The sequence below is a fragment of the Lytechinus pictus genome, chromosome 6, assembly GCF_037042905.1.
Source record: "Lytechinus pictus isolate F3 Inbred chromosome 6, Lp3.0, whole genome shotgun sequence".
Taxonomy (NCBI): Eukaryota; Metazoa; Echinodermata; class Echinoidea; order Temnopleuroida; family Toxopneustidae; genus Lytechinus; species Lytechinus pictus.
This window is the reverse complement of record NC_087250.1, coordinates 11432039-11457883: the sequence shown is the minus strand read 5'-3', so window position 1 is coordinate 11457883 and position 25845 is coordinate 11432039. Positions and strand designations below refer to the sequence as shown.

Genomic DNA, 25845 nt, shown 5'->3' with positions numbered 1-25845 from the left:
AATTTGAGATAAAAGTCCATGCTAAAAAATTATTTAACATAAAAATCATGGTTATATGTCTATCCATATTTTCATGCCATTGCACAGATCATTAACTATGAGAGATTTTAGTGTCCTTGCCATTTATATGCTGTTGATGGAGATAACAATATAATAACTAACCATGCAAACCATCATTGAACTGATTAAGTTATGTTTAATGACCACTGTGCACCTTACAATTGCTCTGCGAACCGATTTTGGAATAAAACGTAAAATTTAATGCTAATAATGAAACATGGAATATCTGACTGCGCAATGTTCTAGATCATCGTGCCAATACCTACGCTAAAATCTGTGACTTTGCTCTCGTCCTTATCGGAATAAAAGCGAATTCAATATCTAGTCGTAATTACGTCATAGCAATCGTACGATTGGCTACGATTTGAAACAAATTTGGCATTTACTCCAAACTAAGGCTTGCAATAATTCAAAATTGTTATATTAATATTTTTTCAGTTGATATGAACCTACCATGAGGAAGATACTTTTCATTCACAATTTTGGCATGGTCTATATATATACTCTGATGAGAAATTAAACTAAATTGAAACCCCAAAGTGCTAGAAATTCTATGCTTTTAGGGGGCCGATTCATAAAGCTGTTCGTAAGTTAAGGGCGACTTTAAGAACAGCTGGTGATCCTTTCTTGCGCGCTAAATCATCGCAAATGGTGCGTTCTATTACCAGTCGTAGTTAAAGTCGCTCTTCTTACGAACAGCTTTATGAAACACCCGCCCGGCCCATATTACATAAAGCTTTAGCGGTAGATCGTATGCTATATTTTACAATTGATTGAATTAATCGTTGTGTATGATCAATGGTAACAATTAACCCACGATCAGTTACTAAGCTTTATATCACGTGGCCCTAGGACGTGCATGTAACCCTTTTCGTAAAAATTAGCTAAACATAAAGAAAACAAATGTCATAGCTCTCTTGGTACATGTATATATGCAAATTAGTCGATATTTTTGGTGTTATGCTTGGTTGATTTTTATCACTCATCGCTTATTTTGTTCAAATCAACTTATTTTTGGGATGGACTCAGGGGCGGCACTAGAGCTATTGTGGGGGGGGGGGGAGGATGGTCCGAACGCCACCTTAACTTTAAGAGCGTTACAGACTGTCAAAGGAACCAGAAATCAGAGACAGAATATTTCATGAAGGTTCCACATAATTTATATGGGGTCGGACGTACATATTTTATGGAATTGCCCAGTAGTTAAATTTTAAAAAGGGAAGAAAGCGGAAGAAAACAACAAATTTGAGAGATCCCGACATACCGCTTTAATTCATTTGAGAAGGTTATAGGACGTCAATCTTAGGCCCCTACTTAGCCGCTCCCTCATTGAATTCATGATCCTGATTCCGCTCATTGGTGCACTTGAACTTTGAACAAACTTCCGATCCATCGCCGCCTCGACTGCTTGCAGAAAATTACATATTTATAATCAATATAGCCCACACCTCTTGTCGTATGCAGCATAAATATTGATTAGTTTACCAAAATAGTGAATCTATAAAACGTTTTTTCAGGTGACGTCACAGTGGATGGCATAACAATTAACCTGCGCATCAGACCATAAACAATGAATCAACACATTTTTAAACTTCTGAGAACGCTCTATATACCCTGTATCCTGCAGTATCTAATCATATCAAATCACTTATTATTGCTGATTCAACTTTGACCCAGAATTGTGTCAGCTGTGAGTCAAAACAACTTTAGTTCGAGTGCAATTGACTCAGACTCTGAATGAAGTTGGCTCGGAATGGTGTCAGTAGTGGGTCAAGTCAATTCCCAGTCAAATGGTGTGACATTAGCTTTAAAATATCACTCAACTCCCAGTAAAAATATATTGGAAAGGAGTCACTTTGACTCGAAACACAATTGACTCCCAACTGACGCCATTCCGAGTCAAATTTGACTCTTCAGAAATAAGGTACACAGGGCATGCATCCACGTGTACATCATAGCCAACATGAGCATCAATATGAAATAATGTAAATCATTTTATATCTAGCATGAGATATTGGAAGCATAAGGATTCTGATAAAATTTAAAATTGCAATTTCAGATAAACATGGATTGAGGAATTGTTACAATAGTAAAATTCCTCAAAATACGAATTAAAATCACTAAAAGTGACCCCACTACCGAAAAAAAGACATTTGAATTTTGCACATTTTCAATGCTCGTAATGATATCATGTTGGAGCTCCATCCTTACGATATACAATCAATGCCATTTTTTCGAATGGCTTTCGGATTACATAATAATGTTTCTACAATGTTCAATGCTTTTGATATAATTGCAGGGAAGTACAATAAGTGTAAAACAATAATACTTTGGCTTGGCTGCTAAAAGAGAAAATATACAGCAGTTAGATCCAAAAGGGGGCATAATATGTTCTATTCAGAACGATAATGCTAAAAAGCAAACCATGTGGGGTTAAAATTACAGCGTTGGCTTAACATGCATTGGTCTTATTACGACACATTTAGTTTAGTCGATACTCTTTGGTGTTAAGTTCAATATCTACGGCGTAACTTTAACACCTTTAGATGTGGTCCGACACCAATTGGGGCTGGTTTGATACCCCAGGTTTTACAGTAAAGGAAACAAAAATTTTGTTTAAAGAAGGAAGGTTAGTTGTTGTTTATTTAGTCACTTGCTGGTATCGGCGGAGGGAGACCAAACGATGACGTCAACAGTAGGCCTACGTAGTCTATCACCCAGACTCCACGTTTGAGTAAACATCTGCGCCAAATCACCATTCTAAGTCTTATACAATTCCATGTCATCCACGATCTGTTAAAACGGATATTAAAAAAAAACACGAATGAATGAAAAGTGGAGCGGTGAGTAGGAATGATATAAAGGGAAATGATAATACGGCAAAAACAGAGTGATCCTATTGCATGAGAGTAATATCACATTACACTACATGCACCAACGTTTTTGTTTTTTTAAGGGCCAAATCCACCCCATTTGATATATATAACTAGAGAAAATGGGAGAAATAGAACAATAAAAAATAAACATAAAGTGTGGTCCAGTGGTTAGAGCATTGGACTAATAATCGCAAGGTTGTGAGTTCGAATCCCCACTCTGCCATTGTCTCCACTTTGATAAAAAGGCCAGAGAGTAACATCTCTCGTCTATAAGGTCAGCCATTATGACTGATTAACCTAGACGTAAAATGTTTCCTACGTACAATTGGTTATATACCAGCTTGGCGTTTACCAGCAAAACGCTGTCCTGCCGATTTCTACGGGAGTTACCATAAACAGAAACAAAGAGGGAACTAATGACAACACGCGCATTATTTAATTAGTTTTTTTATGTGAAATGTGAGATAATTTGAATTTTCAAATGAATCAATTAGCTGGAATTTACATTATCATGTTTACTTCTAACGTATGGTAAACATTGTAATAAATTTCTTTTTGTCATCATATTTAACAAATTAAACATTCAAAGTGAAAGAACACAAGAGAAATGAATATGTAATCATTAATAGTACTCTATAATCATATGATTCACTTTCCACTTCAGCAAATCTTTTAATGCTTGTTTCATTTTTGTTTATAGTGGGGTTGACTTGATATAAAAAAAAAAATAACGAGATACATTTTTTTTCACCATGACATCTAAAAAAAGTTAACTAATTTCAAGGCTCCAAATGTAAGGAAATTTTTTAAAATATCTGTTTCCACTTCAGTGAAACTTACATTGTAACGTTTCTTTCATGTTTGTGTTATTCCAGTCGTGTTGGGGTTATCTTTACCTTTAAATAAATAATTTTGAAATATGCGACCAAGCTTTTTTTCTACCATGCCGTCTCCAAAAAACTACGTTTAGCGATTGTAATACTCAAAAAAATATATATTAAAAATATTTTTTTTTAAGAATCGTCTTTAATAACACTAAAGCAACGTCAAGGAAGGCACGTGCAAAGCCAAACCAAATTATACCAAAACTAAACGGAAAACCTATATACCCATAGCGTAAAACTTAAGGGGTGTTGCAAGAAAATATTTGCAATCAACTGCAATTAGTGATGCAAATTTACAATTGATATATCAGTTATAACTAGAGCAACTTTATTTCTATGGTATGTTATAAGACTGAGGCAGACTAGCAAACGAGTGAAAAAAATTTGCCAAACTCTAAGTTTGATTTTTCTCTTTTCACCTAAACTTAACATGCAAGTGATTCCAAGTTTCAAGCAATGCCCAATGAAAGGGAAAAAGGAAACTTGGAAGACATGTTTGCATCTTAAAAATTCTAATCGGTATAACTTTGGAATTAATAGACGTTGGATCCATCCCCTAAATCACTATAGTTACAGATAATATATAGCAAAATCATAGCAGAAATTATCTGATATGACTAAGGAAGAAAATCCCCATGCAACTATATCACCATCTAGAAAAGGCTTGAGTCAAACCATCGCGTTTCCCGACCTCTCATGGAAAAATTAAAACATCGCCAAATTATTAAAAATAAAGGGAAAATCAGGAGATAAAGAGTGCGGTTTTCAATGGACACAAGATGATTTCTATCTCTGTTGAGTCTTTATAAATGTTGTTAAACCTTTCTATTCACTTTCCAATTGTATATTCGCCTAACGCACTCCTCTACAAAGTGGATTTCGCGCTTTGTAAAGTCACATGTATTATTATCATTTGTTAAGGATACAAGCATATAAACATATCCAACATTCGTAATTGTTGCTTTAACAAAGAAAGAAGGGGTTTGACACCACAAATTGATCGTTTTGCAGTTCAACATGATAAGAAAACCCCTCGATATTTACGTTTTTGTGAACGGCTTCAGAACCTTTTGAACAGTAATTGACAAGACTACCTTTTTTTCCTTCACGATAGTCGTAACATTCGCCAAACGAAATGTATTCTTGACAATTAGCATCATTTATTGACACGAATTAGGGGTTTACTTCAAACTAGTGTAAGATACCTTTATTAGCAAACAAAATTGGATATTATTATGAAAGGCCGGATTACAAGGATTTTACCTTATCGTGCGATGGCTCGACCGCTGAGCTTTCTTTGAATTTGAAAAAAAGTATACAAGCCCCTCATCTATTTCACTTATTAACAGTAGTAGAAATAACATGCACAAGCATTTAACTGATGTACGTTTTGATTCCTCCACGAAGAGAGTCAAATTACAAAAGAGAAAATAAATCAATTTATGTCCCGTTTCACAAAGACTTGTTTTGAGAACAGATGCACAAATTCTATAGCAAATTTACTACCAGCCAATCAGATTGAAGGATTACAGTAGCTTTTAACTGTTACTGCATTTTTTTAAATAAGTTTTTATGAAACGGGGGCCGGGAGCTACTCTTATTGAAACGGAAACTCAGACGAGCTGAAGAAGCGTCCCGGATCAGGGCCTCGTCTTACAAAGAGTTGCGATTGATCCAATCAATCGCAACTATGGAAAGCCAGCAAAGTCAACATAATTAATGAAATGCATGTTTATTTTAACTTTTTTATAGATATGAATGTATATCCATAAATTCATTTATTTCTTGACAATTGGGTGTGATCTCATTTGTTTGCAAAGGACATTTTGCAAATTTCCTGTAAGAAAAAATATGACACTGATGGATTTCAATAGAGCTACGATTGATTGGATCATCGTAACTCTTTGTAAAACTGCTCTCCGTTTCAATAATAGTACGTCCAGATGAATAGATTTATTTTCTCTTTTGTAATTCGATGCACTGGCATTAAAGAGCATTAGCACGATCAGTATACACAGTCTTACCCATTCCTCGTCTGATGGAAACTAAAAGTAGTTTTGACATAGGAAAAAAAATGTTACACTTTGTGAAGAAAAAAAATATAAATAATATTCCGCATTTATATAGCGCTTAACACATCGGAACGACGTCTCTAAGCGCTTTACAGATATATAAATAACCATAATAACATCATAAATAACCAATAATAAATATAAAATAACCATGAGGTAGAGAATATTCACAAGTTTCGAATGCACAGCAAAACGTGTGGTTGCAGACGACACCACACAAATACCTAAAGGGGAATAAAACTTTGGAACAAGTGAGCTTGTGTGAAAACAGAAAAATCAAAGAATAAAATAAAAGAAAGTTTGAGAAAAATCGGACAAGACATGGTAATGAGAAAGTTATGAGCATTTGAATACTGCAGTCACTAATGCTATGGAGATCTCCTCATTGGCAATGCAACAAAGATGTGTGATCTCACACGTGAACGACCTTCCCTTTGATGGACTATGTACCTCCAAAATGTCTCTTTTTGCTCTTTCTTATGATGATACAAACTCTTCATATACATAATGTATTCTTAGAAGATCTGTTTTACATGCCCTTATATAGAAAGAATACATAATTTACTGATAGATGTGACAAGGGGGCAGTTTGAGTGAAATATATACAAAAGTAATGAGAAAGTAGTTCACAGGTGTCATCACACATATTGCCAATATTACAATAATCTAAATTTCTAATATTTCTTAGTATTTATTCAATTTTTCTCAAACTTTCGTTGATCTGTTTCTTAGTTTTTTTTGTGTTTTTGCACAAGCTATCTTGTTCCGAAGGTTTCATTTTCCTTTAAATTGTTGGGATTATTCAGTAACTGTGGGTGTTATTTTAGCACCTTTGGTTGAAACATGGAGTTTTACACTCTTTGGTGTTATGTCAAATCTCTAGGGTGTAGGCTTAACACCATCCCCAAGGGTGTGGCCCGCCATGGACACCAATGGATGTTTTTTACAGTGTATATTGGACGTCATCAGACAGAATCAAACTGCATTATGATTTATCCAATAGGACATTATCAACGCACAAACAATGGATGAAATATGAGGCTAAGAGAGAATAATAATCGACTTGCGATTGATTTGTTGACTTGCGTTTAAACGCAACTCTTTCTGCAACGGACCCTGGAAATTCAGGTCATAGTCATGAAACAAATCTAATGAAAAACTATTCTGTGGACAATAAAAACCGGTCGTGGAACAATAAAAAAAAAGAGAAACAAGGGAACTGATCGTCCAGGTGTGACAACATGTAAGTTTAGGCCCAAATGACATTTCGGTTTAATGGATCTTTAATTAATTATTCAAAATAGCAGTCATCAGGTTTGGGTTGAGAAAAGAATCCTATGAAATTTTGTCTTTTTGGGCAGTGGCAGATCCAGGCAAACCGGCGCGGCGGAGGTAGAAAATTGGTTCCGTGAGGACCGTGACATTTGCTCCGGCAACAGTTCCCCCGCTCTAATTTTCACACACTAATCGAATTACCAACTTTTAACACTGGGTTTAACACTATACCCTACCCGAAACCTAATATAAAACCCTATTGCAACCCTAACACTAACCCTACATCTTAGGCTAAATTAATTCCAGAGCAATTGTCGCAGGAGCAACTGTCGTGTCACCAGAAATCTGAATGAAAAAGTTGATAAAAGAAAAAGAAAGAGAGAGAGATAGAGAGAAAGGAATTTTCTGAAAGTCTTACCTCTGATCGCTCCGGACAACAGCATGCTATACAGCATATGAATAGACTGAGAAGAATAAATATAAAGGCGAAGAAACTAACTATCCCAAAGGGTGCCATCAGCAATAACCACTCATCAAAGTTAATCGGTTCTCGAGTGGTTGGAAGAACAGTCGAATTTCCGGTGGTATCCATCACAGTTCCTGACGTAACTTCCGGTGTTGTCATCATCCCTGATGAGCTGCTATTGTCTGATGTCATATTTGAGGAAGTCACATTTGGTGACGTCACATTCGGTGACGTCACATTTGGCGTCGTCGCATTTGGCGACGTCACATTTGGCGACGTCACATTTGGCGTCACCACATTCGGTGTCGTCATATTTTCTGCCGTCACATTGGGTGCTGTCACATTGGGTGACGTCATATTGGCACCACCTGATGCTGTCGAGTTATCTGCAGTCCCATTTGTATCATTCGATGTCCCATTTGTGACAGTCGCATTGGTCGCCATGTCACTTTCGACCGTAGTCATCGGTACCGTTGTCACAGCCAATGGAGTTGTCATGATGGCCGTAGAGGGCGTCATATTTGTCGATGTCTGGGGTGGAATGCCAAAGAAATATCCGTTTTCGTAGAGTGGCCATGCTGGGACTCCAACGCTAGCCAATGAGCACACGATCGTGAGAAGTGCTAAGATAGCCAGGCCGCGAGTACTCTGTAAAGAAATTTCGAAAATGATTGTTATTCTATGAATTTTTCTTGTCATAGTTTCAATATTTTAAACGTTTACAGATCATACCACTCCGCTTGTACCGTGTGTGAGCAAACAAAAACTTTACACCTATAAACTTGTCAACTCAGTTGAAATAATAATGAAAAGGAGATATTGTAACTGTAGACATACTGAAAGAGTATTTTATACCAATTTTATATGGGATATGCTTTGATATCCAGGCTCTATCCTTTGTGATGGTAGATTCGAATTGAGCCGAAATAAAGTTTGATTGCAATGAATGAATCGAGATGTGAAGTTATTTTGTGGAAGTAAAATTACTTTAAAAATACCTTTTCAATTAAATCAATATAACACAAAATGTTATAATGAAGATTACTGCAACTGTTGTAACCAATCATTCAATTCTTGCTAGCATTACCTTTTTTGTTCGCATGAAGTCCATTGTTAAGAAAAAAATTGTGTTCTGAAGAAAATGTAATTCTTGACAGTGTCTAATTGAGCCAACAATTTTGAAGGGCGAGATCTTGCGTATCGGGGAACATTTATGAAAAGTTGCAAACGAGCGAAAATTTCGACCTATTTATAAAAAAATAATCTAATTTTGTGATAGATTTTCACAGAATAATATATATCACCATTTTCTCTTTCCTTTTATTTTTATTTTCTTGGTCGTGAAAAAAATGGGAAAAGGTTGGGGAGGGGATAAGCGCCACTGATACTTGATATAAATAAATGGGATTCCGAAACGGCTTGTACGTCGTTGGCTAATACCTTCAAGTGTGACAGACCTTTAAGTTCTTCCAAAATGAAAAAATAAAAAGCGAGATATAGGCCAAATAAGTGAAATTTGAGTACTTTGGAGAATGAGGGAGGTGAAATATTAAGAACTGACACTATATTATAAAAAGCAGATTGATATTGAATACCATTGGGCAAGGCCAAGAGGTAGAATAAGCTTTACATTGTAAGAAATTGCATTTTGATATGTGACTTACAAGTTGTAATCTGATTTTTATACTCGATTTACATGCATGCCTCTTCAAACTCTTTATTATGTAGTCATTATGTATTTAGTATCTTATTCATCGAATTTGTATGCTGTGTATTAGTACTTGAATAGGGTCTTGTCACCCTTTTTTTCCTTCAAAAGACCGCCAATTATTTTGTGCTTTGCTTTGATTTGAAACAATAAATAGGATTAAACAAACACTACACCATAGGAAAGAAGGGGTTTAAAACTTGTGGGTTGACAATGCTAAAAATACCAATAAGATGTCAACAGTTTAATTTTCTACAGGTTTAATAAAAAACAGGTCAGGGGCCGAAGACCCCATAGCCCCCGCTGTTCTGATACCCCTGCTATAAGAGGCGAAATATATTAAGAAAATAAAAGCTAAGGAAATACTGTACTTACCCAGTCATCGTCAGTCATTGTCTTGGCGATGTATATAGCAACGACTCCGGTACCCACTGCCTGAAAAAAAAATGATTAAAGGGGAAGTTCACCCTGAAGAAATCTATATTGGTGAAGGTGTGAGGAATATCGGTTAAAGATTAAGAAAGTTATTATAATTTCAAGTTTTTGATTTGTGACGTCATAAACGAGCAACTGACCCACATGTTATTTGAAATAATAATGCTTGAATTTTTTATTTTTTCAAATGGTTTCAGATGACTTATTTTTGCTCTCTATTCATGATCGGGTGTGAAATATTTGTATAATGATATAAAAAAGGTGTAGTAAAAACCATTTTTAATTTTCTGAAAAAATTACATTTCATTTATTTTTGTTTACCATTCGCTATGTAGGAATGATGTTGGCATATAATGTCACAAATCAAATATTTTAAATTCTAATAACTTTTTAATTCTTTGATGGATTTTTTCTGCTATTTTCACAATAAACCTTGTCAGGGTGACATAATGACCACCTGCCGTCACATCACATCCAATCCCAGTTTAGCTTGGAAGAGCTGCTTCAGTGACTACTACTGGTCCAGTGGTTAGAGCATTGGACTTATAGTCGCAAGGTTGTGACTTGTGAGTTCGAATCCCCACTCAGCCATTGTCTCCACTTTGTTAAAAAGGCCCGAGAGTAATATCTGTCGTCTAGCTACAAGGTCAGCAATTATGACTGATTAACCTAGACGTAAAATGTTTCTTAGGTAATTGGTTATATACCAGCTTGGCGTTTACCAGCAACATGCTTCCCTGCCGAGTTCCTACGGGAGTCACCATAAACAGAAACAGAAACATTTTTCTTCCAGATTGGGGTCACTGCCAAAGACATTTAGTGCCGACGGAGGCGCTGAAAACAGCTTCTTACAGGTCCTAGGGAAACTTACCACTACACCTGTAGACACCACCAGGTAAGAATAGAGGATGTATTCAGGGAAGACATCCGGTAGAGAGATGACGTTAAAGTATAGGTCGGAGAGAAACCCGATGGTGATTCCGGCCAGGGCGAACAACGTCCCAAAGACGAAGAGGATGGCGCCAAAGGCCTTGAGGGTCCGAAGTCTGCATCCTAGCGAATCGAAGCTGCAGCACTTGCAACACTTGCACATGGTTGAGAAAGGTTTGTGCCTGAAGAGAATGGAAAGGCGTACCATAGAATTAGTATCAACAACAGCAGAAGTAAACATTATTATGATAATAATGATTACTTCTGCTGTTGTTGACAATACTTCTACTATTACTACAACATGTACTACTACTACTACTACTACTACTTCTACTACTACTACTACTACTACCACCACCACCACCAACACCACCACCACCACCACCACCACCACCACTACTACTACTACTACTACTACTATTACTATTACTACTACTATTACTACTACTACTACTACTACTTCTTCTTCTCCACCTCCTTCTTCTACTACACTTTTTGTTTCCACTGCTCTTCACCCTTTAACTATGCCAACCTGTATGCCAAACGAAGATACATCACCTTCAAGACTTCCACATGATGACTAAAGAGTGTGGCAGACAAGGAAAGGAAGCTGGTGTTGATACTACTACTACCACCACTCCTCCTCCCCCTCCTCCTACTACTACTACTACTACTACTACTACTACTACTACTACTACTACTACTACTGCTACTACTAACTACTGCTACTACAACAACTACCACAACAACTACCACTACTACTACTTCTACTCCTACTACTACTACGTACTACTACGTACTACTACTACTACTACTACTACTTCTACTGATATTGCTACCACTACTACCACCACTACTGCTCCTTTAGATTTACTACCACCAGCAGCATAAAATACTTCCACTGTCACAACTTTAAATACAATGATCCACAAGGACGGGTATTACTACAAGTATTAGCAGCAATCCTTCGATACTTGTTTTGTGAACGAATAAATATGTATTGCTGACCACCGTGAGCGCGAAATGGAGGCACTAATAAGGAAAAATCGTTGATGAATACTAAGAACACAATGACATATAATTCGAGATATATCATTTTATAAGTATTATGATTGAGAAGGGGCGATTTTCCCGTCGCCAATTTAAAGGAAATTAAAACAATAGCGAGAGGGCGTGATATATACTAAAATTCCTATTTTCACAAGGGAATCAATAGATTTGAGATGATAAACGGCAACAGCATATACATGTATCTGGCATTGAAATATAAAATGATAATTCAATGTATCCTTCATTTGATTACTCTTAACGGATTTTAGTTCTAATGCTTTATACAGATTTTAATATTACACTGTTACATAATTATCTGTCCATTTACAGAATTCCAGTATTTTTTACCAAAAGGTATACCAGTTAAACACATTACATGTGAATGCACAAAGCAATCGACGAGCATGTATCAACACTTCGAAAGCCCAGACGGTGGGACCGTTTCAATAACCTGTGGCGTTATTTGTTCTCGGTATTTATTCACGCACTTGATCTGATTTCTTATTGTGACTTCAAACTGAGCCATTATTGCAGAAAGGGCATTGTTGTGATATGGACTGTATCAAAGTGAATTGCCCATCAAAATGATGAATATGAATAAGGCATGGATCATTGCAGTTTATGTACAGATTGATCGACAACCCAGGGTACACATATTGTACGTTTGTTGAATATCCCTGGGAAAAGTTGAACCATGGCGAATTATTACATTTTCTGTTCTGGTAGATTTAAGATCTCAGAATCATTACACAATATTGCTTATATGACTTCACCTAGTGCACTTTAAATAACTATTTATAATAATGATATTAACAACAACAGCAACCGTGAACGACAATAATAATAGTAATAATAATAACAACAATAATGATAATACTACTACTAATAATAATAATATTATTAATAATAATAATAATAATGATAATGATAATGATAATAATAATAATAATAATAATAATAATAATAATAACAACAACAATTAGTAATAATGATAATAATACTGATGATAATAAATGTACTGATTTATACAGCGCAAAATTGTTGTAAATACATTCCTCTGGGCAGTAAGAGCTCCTGAAATGCTTGGCAAACCAAATTTAAAAAAGGAAAGGAAATGTATGGAAATTGGCGAAGATGCGTCTTTAATCTAAGTTTAAATGTTTCTACTGATGGAGAAGATCTAATTTCATGTGGCAAGTTATCAAAAAATGTAGTGGCTGTCAATGCGAATACACGTACTCCTAAAATAATCTTTGTTTTACAAGTGGGGATTTTGAGCAGCAAATTAAAATTGAGAACTGTGTATGTTGTTGATGTTTATGTATATTTTGCTCCCAAATATTACTGGGGGCTTGGCCAATTAGTGCCTTGTATGCAATTAACAAAAAAATAAAAATTAGATATATAAATAGGAAAGATGTAGTAATATTTGGTCTTTAAGATGTGCACCCTTCCCCTAAACACACACAAACCCTCACTCACCCACAGACGCATGCACATCTAACCCCTCCAAGACTGGATAGTTCACTTTCTGTTATTAATCAATTTTGTTTATTATTTCTTCAGCTTTATTTTTTTTTGCTTGTGTTCTAATTTGCATGAAGCCTTTTCTAATTTACCTGGAATCCATTTTTCCTCACTAAATGCATTTCAAATGTAAAGAAAGCATATTGACATGGTTGAGCTAAGCAGTTCAAAATGTCACGGGCGTATGGTATTTCTTGTAACCTATTCTTCTTTTGCTGATCATATTTACTCTGCAATAATACACTTCCAATGATTCAAGCAAATATATTTGAGTTCTCCTTGACGCACTAATGTTTATTGATAACCCACGACATAAAACTTAAAGGGCAAGTATGTTTACTAAGATTTATCAAGAAGGCAGATAATATTATCGTGCAGATAATGTAATTGTTAAAATATGTATGCCGTATCAATGAATAAAAATGAAGCGATACTAATTTACGTTTTATTTACCCAGGGTAGCCACTTCAGCTAGAAAACTGCCCTACCAGTGTGTCTGCATAACGCAATTTAATATTTTACATAGTGTTTTTTTTTTCAATAAGTAAAACCTAGAAATTATAATTTCATGAACATTTCAAAGAGTAAATAACCTGAGGATTTGTAGAGATACCAATAAATTAAGAAGATAAAATGAAAGTTCAATGTTTATCCTTTTAAATGACGTAGCTATTGATGAAATTGAACAAACAGAAATAACGAAAATAATGGTCTTTTGAATGAAATACTATTTTGCTATTCAAGTTGTTTCCTCTGAAGTACGAGAGAACATACACACGCAATAAGCCTGTTCACGGTTGTAAACTGCGCACGAGCAGAAAAAGGGCATTGGAGACAACCACGAAGGTGGCTTTCAAATTCACTGACATAGGCATTTGTGATTTGATGATTATTCATGTATTCCTTTCAAAATATTTATCACATCCAAGCTGAAGAGTTATAAATAGAGCCTTCATAATCACTGGTATTTGACAGTAGCCTAAACAATAGTCAAATGTGCCAAAGGCAGACAATAAAACAGATTTCCAAACTTTATCCCTGATGTACTATTCTAGTCACCTGGTCTATACAATGCCTTTGTTCTTAGAATTTGAATACTCTACCGGTAAAGCTTACGCAACATCTACATTTGGAAATGATAGTGCTTATCCTAATGAAAAATCACAAAGGTCATTTGAGAAAAGTTGATCATGAGCTAACCGTGAACTGGCTTATTCGCTGATAAGATTAAAGGACAAGTCCACCCCACCAAAAAGTTGGTTTGAATAAAAAGATAAATATGAAACAAATATAGCCCAGAGAATTTCATTACAATCGGATGTAAAATGAGAAAGTTATGACGTTTTAAAGTTTTGTTTGATTTCACAAAATAGTTATATTCACATCCTGGTCGGTCTGCAAATGAAGAAACTGATGACATCATCCACTCACTTTTTATTTTGTATTTCATTACATGGAATATGAAATATTGTAATTTTCTCCTCACTGTCATGTGAGACGAAGTTTGAATCCTACATGAAAATGTGTGATTATAACTGTATAACATTGTGTGGTTCAAGAAAGAGGGTCCTTATTGTCAAATCTGTAAAAATTGAAATGTTGTACACTTTAAACAATAAAAAAGAAATAGTGAGGGACATCATCGACTCTCTCATTTGCATATCACTGAGTTGTGCACATAACTGTTTTGTGAAAAATAAGTGAAACTTTAAAATGTCATAACTTCCTTATTTTACATCCGAATTCGATGAAATGTTCAGAGTTATGTTTCTTTGATTTTTTTTTTATTCAAATCATTCTTTATCTGGGATGGACTAGACATTTAACCCGAGGGTACCGAATACAGTGCCTTTGGATGCCCTCATGAATATTCATGCCATTTTAATTATTTCCCCCATTTATGCTGAGAACAGCTATTCCCCTGGACAATATAATGTAGTGTAAGACTTGAAACGTTTTATCATTACGATTTTCCTATAACAATGACTATTTTCGTCCATTCCTGAAATGCTTTGAGGCCTCTTAGTACTTTACTTAAGTTTCGTTGCCAATTACCTACCCTTAAAGGGATGGTCCGCGCTGAAAATAGTTATATCTAATAAATAGAGTAAAATTCACAAAGCAAAATGCTGAAAATTTCATCAAAATTAGATAACAAATAACGAAGTTATTGAATTTCAAAATTTATCAATATTTTGTGAAAAGAGTTAAATGCACATTGTCATGAATATTTATTAGGTGGGCTGATGATGTCATATCCCCACTTCTCTTTTTCTTATTTTATTACATGAAATAATAACTGTTTCATTTTTTCATACATGAGCAAATGATGCGTCTCTTTTATGATGATATAAGTCAATCCAATTATTTTAGTTCTTGGTAGAAAGATTTTGAAAAATCTGAATCTATATAATAAAATACAAAATAAAAAGTGGGGATAGGACATCATCAGCCCAACCAATGAATATTCATGAAGACATGACTAGAACTGTTTCACCGGAATAATGCAAATCTTTAAAGTTTAATTACTTCGTTATTTGTTATCCGATTTTGATCAATTTTCAGCATTTTGCTTTGTGAATTTTACTCTATTTATTGAGATATAAACTTCTTCCGGCCTGGACCATCCCTTTAAAATAGTGAGAGACCCAGTAAAAGGTTTATTCAGACATTCAAGCGCTGAAAAACCAAGGTTATTTTCTTCTACATGTTATTTGGCCTATCAAAAAAAATCGATATTTTTTACGATTTCGGAGAATATTCACTAATCTATAGCACTTCCTTTCTATATTTCTAAGGAATAGAAAACGATGGTTTCCCTTTACGGTACATCAACCAATGGAATCCACAACAAGGCCACTGCATATGCTTTTTTTTCCTCTGGTGATTCCATTTAGAATTTCATGTGTGTATCATAGATCAACAAGTAAAGATTACAGAAAATTGAAATGACCCCATAACCATGCAGTCAAAGAAACAATTGAAGAACTTGTTGATATGAACAGACAGTTTTACATAATTTGTGAATGCAATTTAATTCTATTGCCCGTAATCGGGAGTCTGGTTTATTAACTTAATTAGGACATGGTCTGTTGTCTGGGCTGAATTATTTATTTATTTATTCAAACATATTTAAACAGGTTCACAAGATCATAGATAAAATTACTAATTTGCATCTTGGTCCTGGTGTATTAAAAACATGATAAAATTGTAATTACAATAATTGGCATATAATAACAGGCATATATCGAAAAACAGGGTAAGACATAAACATATCAGCGTAATACAAAAACATGGAAACACTATTGATCATGTTATTATTAATGTAAAAAAAATAGATAGGCCTACATGAATAAAAAAGGTAGGTATACGTATAACCTCATCAACTACAGTACATTTCATGAGAAGTGATTGACAAGAATCTAAACTGTAATTCTTCTTGTATTAACTGGATTCCTTCCATGATTTGAAGAAAAAAAAATTGTGTATTGATCATTGATTTTTTTGTAGGCCTAATGATTTACACGCAAATGCCGTATGTACGGCCGCCGTAGAGCAAATGTGACCAATGTCTTATGCAGTACCTTGGTCACATTTGCTCTACGGCGGCCGTACGGCGAGTCGAAAACAGCCGTTTAACATTTTTTGTACCAACTACATATAGGTGGTTTGAATTAAAATTATTAAAACGGCTGTTTTCGACTCGCCGTACGGCCGCCGTAGAGCAAATGTGACCAAGGTACATGTATAAGAAATAAGGGTCCAAATATGAACCCAAAGGGTCGGTACAATAGCAGCACCCCTATAACGGTGCTGGGTGCAATAGACCAGTTCGTAGTTACTTCATGGACAATTTTGGTCAAATGACCTTTTATTTCTTTCATTGAGATTTCAAAGCAAGATATTAAGTATGTATGCCTTACATATCGGGATGAAGAAATTGAATAGACCAGGTGACTATAATAGCACATCAATGAGCACTCTATGAAGGTATCTGTTGCATTTCTACTTTGAATGCATATTAGAGAATGTTGTACAATGTACTTGGCAAACTGTGAAATATACCAGTCATTCGTGGACGCATTGTTTTTTGTGGATGTGAATGAAAAACACTATTCAAAAGAATATATGAATAATCAAGACATCGAGGTTGGTGCTCATCTCATTAAAGTTTAAACCACCTTGTCACTTTAGTACAAATGACCTTCCTCTGATGTGCAGAATCTTCTGATCATGCGCAGAGTGGAACTACGAACTGGCTTACTAAGCTCAAAATGTGCCCCTTTAAGGGTGAAGTGTAGCTGAATTAAGCACCATATACAGACATAGGGTGCAGAGTTGAACCATACAATAAAGGTTCAAATATTGAAACTGAAATTGAAACTTTATTTACAACAATCTTCATAAAAAACATACAAATCAAGAAGTATACATTTTTCAATAAAATACATTATAATAAAAGTGAGTGTATTTAAGAATAGTGGAAGGATCACTGAAAAGTTACAAGGAACTTATAGATTAGTGATACTGAAATCAACACAAAACAACACAATTAAAAAACAAATGCAGTAAGGAAATACAGAAACAAACAAACATAACAAAAGTATACAATTGTATCTATATCAGTATTACTATTAGTATGAGACTTTCTGCATGAAATGTACATGTATTTTTAAATGTCTTTTAAAGCTTTGAAGTGTTTTGCACTGCTTAATATTTTGAGGGATCTTATTCCAAATAATGGGACCCCTACATACAAATATGTTGTTTGAGAAAGAATAATGGCCATATATTGCCAATTATAAATTACATTACATGTACATTATATACCAATATGAACTTTCTTATAATGTTAAGTATTATCCATCTTAAAATGTGTAAAGTTGAACCTTTTAGGGTGCAAACGAACATTTCGGGGTGCAAATGATAATGATAAAAAGGTACATATTGGCAGCTTTATTCCACTTAGGGTGCAAGATCATACCCCATAAAGTTGGTAAAAGTGTTTCATTTAGGGCTCAAATGTTGCTTAGTGTCAGATAATGCATTGAAGACCTGAATTCTAGATATTGTTGCCACATAAGCATCCCGAAGTTAAACTACAACTTTAGGCCATAATAAACAAGACTTCAGAATACGGGAATATCTCAACTCTGATTCGTCCCCTTTCAGATCTGTCTTCCCTGTCCCCCTTTTCTACATCTTATTAAGACCCCGTTGACGATTCAGTATTTATTCCTTTTTTTTAATCACGATTTTTTCATCTCCTTTTCACAGACCCTATAAAAGCAATAATTTGTGCAAGAACTATGATCATGATACATGAAGATAGATACAGTAGCAACATTCCAACAAGAGTGAATTCGTTTTAAAAACGTTGGGTGATAATTTTCTTCGGGATTTTAGAGACCATCTTTTAAGTGGAAAAATATAGCAAATAACGGACGAAGAAGAAACCTATAAAGAAAAAAATACTGTTTTAATGATGAGGTGATGACAATAATGGCAAAACTATTGATTGCTCATGATGACGATGATGATACCAGTTATGGGTAGATTTTTTGCAAGGGGGGCAATTCTGTTCGGAAAAATCTGACAAGCAAAAAGAAAAAAGTTATCGCTTGCCTGTGTGCAAAGATTTCCACTATAAATGTTCTTTATGCCTCTCAAGGGGAGGGGGGAGGGATACGGCCCGGATTTGCTCCCCTCCCTCGATCCGTCAATAATGAGTAGAATGCTGTTGCTGCGAAATATTTTTAGGTTGATGTTGATGAGGGCGACTGTAATTATCATCATGATGACGATGACATGATGATGATGTTAACGTTGTTGATGATAGGCGCTGATGTGGATGATGATGGTAATGTTGATGACTGTGGTGGTTGTGACAATGATGATGATTTCGATGATAATGGTGATGGAGATGATGATGATAATGGTGATGATGATGATAATGGCAGGTGAAGAAGAAGAAGATGACGATGAGGATGGTGGTGTTGGTAATGTTGATGACAGTGCATGGTGGTGAAATTGTGATAATGATGGTGATGTTCATGATAATGGCAATGATAATGATAGTGGTAGTGATTATGACTGTGATGACGATGATAATGATGATGGTCGTGATGATAATGATGATGGTCGTGATGATAATGATGATGGTGGTGAATGTGATGATGATGGTGGTGATGATGATGATGATGACGGTGGTGATATTGTGATGACTGTGGTAATTATGGGATGATGATGTGGAGCAATGATGATGACACCTTTTAATGATGGTGGTGGTGGTGATGATGATGGTGGTGGTGGTGGCGGCGGTAAGGACAGCAGCGACTTGATTGTGATAAGTTTTGCGACGACTATTATACACGGTAAAACAAATATACAACGCTGTTTACTGTATGAACCTTACAGTAATTATTTAAACAGTTTAAACAAGTGTTTAAATCTTAATATCTCAATATCTAATCTTCGATTAATTTAACATGATTTTTTAAACGGTTAAACAAATACTGTAAGGCTCATATAGTAAACAGCGTTGTATAAAATCTTAAACAGCGTTTTTACTGTGTATGGCCATGACAACGATGATGATAAAGAATACTTGGGCCATACAATAAAGGCTGGTGATATTCGTTAATTTGGCCCAAATATATATTTATATATACAGTATGCATACATATTTGTTTCAATTTTAATGGAGGGAACAGAACCCTAGCATCATAAACTCTTCCACAAGATATAATCTATCTCTTGCAGCCTATATCTTCGAGGTAGGCTGCAGAGCCCTTTGGAGATTACAACAGAAGCAGAAGAACGGTAGAGAAGACACTGCCAGAAAGCAGGCACGTGAAGCTAAAGACTACAAGACGTATCGGGGTAAAGGAATTTATCATTACAAATTATGAATATAACAATCTGTGCAAGTCCAGCAGCCTTCAATTTGATAATAATCGATAGCCATACTGAAGCATCTTGTCTTTTTCATTAAAGAGGTTATCATTGAAATTGCAACTGCACAAGCAATTTAAAGTTATTACTAAAAGACACACGTCTCACAGTGCCCTTTAAAAGAAATTACCAAATGCATACCATGATCACAACTTACCAATTAACCTGGCCAAAAAGTCTGATATTCACGCAGGAGTTGACAGAGCGGCTTTGATATGCCTACATGTATGTCCTATCCGTGACGAAGTGATCATCAATTTATGAAATATTTATGAATCATGGGTTTCCGAAAGTTTGCAACTCACATCCGGAGAGTATGAAAGTGAGAGATTAGAAATTCTGCGAAGCCGATGTACTACGTGAGATTATATTATAGGCCTAAAACTCTTCTATCGGCAGACACACATACACAAATGCCGCAGATTTAATTCGTCCCCTTTTTTCTCCCCTCTGCTCTGATTTAGAAAGAAAAAATAATCTCGTCAGCCGACAGTCTTTGTTATTTCCCACCCAGCCGTGTTCTAAACACACACACAGAAAGCATGACACATATTATACTCATCCAACACATACACACAACTACATCGGGGATAAATGTGTGTATATTACTTTTATCCAATGTGCATTTAGCTCCGCTCAACCGCGTTCAATTTGCCATTGTGACGCCACAAAGAGCTAAATAGGCTACATACCAATACTGTGAAAACGCCGCACCCTATACTTCATCACTTCAATGAAACGTGCTTTTTTCAAGATTATTTTTAGGTTAAGGAGGGATTGGCCGCAAAAAAATTGAAGGCAAACATCTCAAGGTACCTTTTTATTACGTCACTCTCCGATCCATATCTCGCCTTTTACTATACAGAAGTTATAGGCAATTTATGCATATTTTTAGCGTTTGGCGCTTAATATTCGATCATTGAAATGTGTTAAAATAACAATTCTGGTGGATATCATCCTCGTCACAGAAAAAAACGCTGTTTAAGATTTTATACAACGTTGTTTACTATATGAACCTTACAGTATTTGTTTAACTGTTTAAACAATCATGTTTAATTTATTGACAATTAGATATTGAAAATTAAACTTTGTTGCTTAAGATTTAAACAGTTGTTTAAACTGTTTAAATCTTAAGCAACAAAGTTAAACAGTTGTTTAAACTGTTTAAACAATTACTGTAAGGTTCATATAGTAAACAGCGTTGTATAATTTGTTTTCACTGTGTAAGAGGGGTACTCCAATCTGAAAATAACATGATTCGATAGGCTAGGCAATCGCACTAGATTTGTGCTGTATAGATTGTGTCCAATAAGTCAATTAGTTGGCCTCAAATTTTCTTGCCATACCTAAAGTGAACAACATAGCGACTAAGCGACATCTTCGAATTTTCTGGCAGCCAATTTGATTATCTATTGATGTGACATATTTCCACGGCTCCTCTCAGTGGCTCACACAGTCCTAGGTCAGCACAAAGACTTTAAAATGCCTATTTTTTTGCCACTAGCCCACACAGTATAGCATATAGGGACGGACCAATATTGCATGATTTTATTGAGTATCTAAGCCTCATTTTTCACTATTTAGGAAATTTTGAGGTAAGTTTTGAGCAATATCTGTGATAATAATGCTATATTAAGGTAATGGTTTTTAGTAGAAATGCTGTTTTTCTTTTGTCCTACCTAGATTTGAACAGATAAAGCAAAATATATTAAACGAAAAGCTGAAAATTATTTGCACTATTTCTTGAAAGTTCTATCCATATTCTCATGAACTGGACTATGCAATGATCAAGCTGATGATGTCATATTTCAACTTATATTTTGTATACAACAACATTGATAAGATTAATAATAATAATGATAATAATAACAACAACAATACTAAAAATTATCATCATAATTTTCATTATTACTTTGTCCGCCAGAAGAAAAAATGGAACTACTGATTTAATGTATAAGATAATCAATGCTGTGCATAGAGAAAAGAGACATATCATACACATAGGCCTATATCATGAAAGTGTGAAATAATTAAGATTTTGTGGAATAGGCCCTAACATTATAGAAATTAAAATGGGATGGGGACAGTGATCATCAGCCCACTAATTGCATATTCATGACGGTGGGCAACAGGGGCGGATCGAGGATTTTCCAAGGGGGGGGGGGACAATTTCTGGGGAAAATTTGATAAGCAAAAAAGGTAACTTTATACCTAATTTGTTTTTGGTAATTTCATCCAGAGAAAATTTCACAAGCAAACAAGCCAAAAAAAAAAAAAAAACAAGAAAAAAAAACGCGTCCTCGCTTTGAAGGGGGGGGGGGGGACATATGTGTTAGAACGGCATATTTACATGAAAATGTAGAATATAGAATATGCCTCTCAAGGGGGGGGGGGGGCACGGGCCGGATGTGCACCCCCCCCATGGATCCGCAAGTGGTGGGCATATAACTCTTTTTTCACAAGCTATTACTAATCTTAAAAATTTATTTGTTATTTGAAATTTTCAGCATTTCGCTTAACATCCTCAATGAAATCTATTTCATTTATTTAGATAGCTAAGGTTCAAGGTTTATTCACATCAACATTTCACATTTTCAACAAATCAACAACTCAACACAAACAATAATATTATACAATACAAATTGCCATAGATAAGCATATATAAATATCGTAAAATATGAAATGTATACCTAATATAACGATAGAAAAAAGTAATATAATGTATTCCTGAAATTGGTTTTAAAATAATGACAAAGAAAGAAAATGGGAGATGTGGATATGAGGGAGCCAAAAGTAAAAGCAGAGCTTGTTGGTTGAAGGCTCCAAAGAATATGCAGTGAGAGTCCCATAAAAATATCAATACGACAAGAAAAATAGGGAAAAGCCCAGTACCCTTTAACACTTGTTTTTTTATGATTCTTAAATTTGTCCCTCCATAGTTTATACTTATTTTAATTGGATTTCTACTGAGATGTTAATAAAAATGTCAAGCATGTGTGACACAGAACTTTCAGATAATAAGGGAGGGAAATCGCAGTAATTGTAAAGTGCAAAACAGTATGGGGAAATATGTCCGAACGTACAAAAACCATTGTCAATCGTCTTTCATGACAAAACGGTCTTTATCGAAAATCCGTAAATCAAAACAGCATGTCGTACGTGACTTTGGAAAAACTACACATGAAGAGTTTAGTTGCCAAAGGGATTAGGTCCACTTTCGACCATTCCGAGAAAAACCTTGTTTTTTATTTTCACTTTCTGCAATATTCTTATGAGAAACTAAATTGTCGTGATGTACTACCCTATCATGTGAACATAAAATTGGGTATAAAAGAAATCTACCTGTCTTCATTTTTTTTCCTATATATTCTTTTAAAAATTATCATTGTGGACCTAGCCCCTTTTGCAAGTAAACTGAAATGAATCCAATCTATTTTGCTTAAAAAGGTGATTTTTTGCCACTTTTATTCACGTTTTCATGTAAATTTCTAATTTTCTTTGTTTTCATCACAGCGACCAAAAATTTAGAGGTTTTGAGACAGAAAACAATAAAATTTATGAACAATGGATCTAACCCCTTTTTGACAAATGAGCTTCTCAGAAGAATTTGTTTGCAAAAGAGTTAGGTCCACTCCAAGAAAATCATTTTTTACTCTCCCATATTGATATTCTTATGCGAAATTAAATTTTCATGATACCCTACCATGAAAACATAAAGTTAGGTATAAAAGAAATCTAACTGTCTTCATATTTAAAAAAAATATTTGCAACAAAACTGAAATGGACCTAAACCCTTTTGAAAAAAAAAGTGAGTTTTACTTTGCCATTTTAAATCACTTTTTATGGGAATTTCAACTTTTCTATGGTATCACCTTATCATGCTTATAGAGCTACTAAATATCTATACATAGAGACAAAAAAATGATGAAAAATGGACCTAACCCCTTTTGCAAGTGAGCTCATATATTGATCAATGTTCCGTCAGCTCCGAAACACCCGACGATCGGCTGCCCGGGTTACCAATATTCGACATAGAGTCATTTTTTTCATTGTGATTTGACATGTATTTGCAACAGATTTACGACATTGTAGAATCCATCCCCGTTCTACTGCGAAAACTCGCTAATGACCCCTCAAAAAATTTTATCACCCACGATTGAAGGATTATAATTTTTTTGCTCCTACACCATCATAATTAGAGAGCGGAATCAATCTCATGACATGAGATTTAGGGGGGGGGGGTCGTCCCAGGGGCCCGTTGCAGAAAGAGATGCAATCAAACGCATCTTTAAAAATCATGCGCAACTTCGTTTTTAACCAATCAACAGCGCGCATTTTGGACTACGAATGGTGGGCATTTGTTATATCAATCACTGGCGGATCGAGGGGGGGGGGGGGCACGCATAGGCGGCGGAAGCGGGGGGGGGGGGGACGTGTCCCCCCTAAATTTTAGGTGGGGGGACGACCCCCCTGAATTTTTTGTTGATGACCTGAGATAACAATGAGATTAATAGTGGAATTTTGGGATTGGAAAACATATCTCAACCGTAGGCCTATAACATATTGGGCGGTGGAGCAGAGGATTATCATTCGCCGCCGTTGATTATGATGATATTATAATGATAATGGAGGTGGGCTATAAATGAGTGATATCTAAAAACCAAATTCTGCATACCTCATTTGAAGCAGATTGCTTTTGCTGATTGATTTAAAGAAAATCTGTTGAAAAATGGGACAGTGCGGCCCCCCCCCCAAAAAAAAAAACACCGGTTTTGAAGGGTGTGGCCTAAAAGTGCTGAGTCATTCTCTCAGTAGACTTGATAATGAAAAATTCATCCATTTCTTATTTGATAGCCTATTAAGCTCATTCTGGTGTCCATTTATATGTTAGTTATTATAGCCTGATAAATCCTTTGGCATTACCATAACTGCTTAAAATATTTAAAAATGTATTGAAACAGGGCCATTTTGATTTTTAACCCTTTAAAGCCTTATAGGGGCCATTATGCCCCCACCGTACCATTGACGTTGAAAACGGAGGATTTCTCAGCTGCAGTTTTATATTTAAAGCGTATGGGAGAATTAGGCATTTGTATTAGTCTTCCATTGATATATATATATATATATATATATATATATATATATATATATATATATATATATATATATATATGATAAATAATAATAGCTGGATTTATAAATGAGCGCTTTTTGCCTGAGGATACAAAGCGCTGCTATTATTACCCAGGCTTTAGCTCGAGCTACCACTGCACTGGCGCTCAGTGCATTCAAGGAAATAATCCTGCCGGGTACCCATTCACCTCACCTGGGTCGATCGAGTGCAGCACAGTGTGGATAAATTTCTTGCTGAAGGAAAACACGCCATGGCTAGGATTCGAACCCACGACCCTCTGTTTGAAAGGCGAGAGTCAGAACCACTAGACCACGACGCGCCCACATATAATAATGGTTAGGATAAAAACATGAAACTTGAAAAAAAAATAGGGTAAATAAATTAAATTTGAGTAAGCAAAAAGAAAAATACATAAGAAATGTGTGAAACAATTATAGAATACATTAAAATAATAATCATATATTTGTATATATT

General features: G+C 35.2%; 1 protein-coding gene across 1 annotated transcript; it reads right to left on the bottom strand.

The window, feature by feature from the left end:
* Positions 1-1251: 1251 nt before the first annotated feature.
* LOC129263819 (uncharacterized) lies at positions 1252-20829 on the bottom strand. Its single transcript, XM_064100894.1, has 5 exons — positions 20395-20829; positions 10648-10888; positions 9717-9776; positions 7586-8281; positions 1252-2853 (listed from the first exon to the last, which is right to left on the bottom strand). The coding sequence occupies exons 2-5, from the start codon at positions 10867-10869 to the stop codon at positions 2821-2823; spliced, it is 1011 nt and encodes a 336-aa protein (XP_063956964.1). The 5' UTR covers positions 10870-10888; positions 20395-20829; the 3' UTR covers positions 1252-2820.
* Between the last annotated feature and the right edge of the window lie 5016 nt (positions 20830-25845).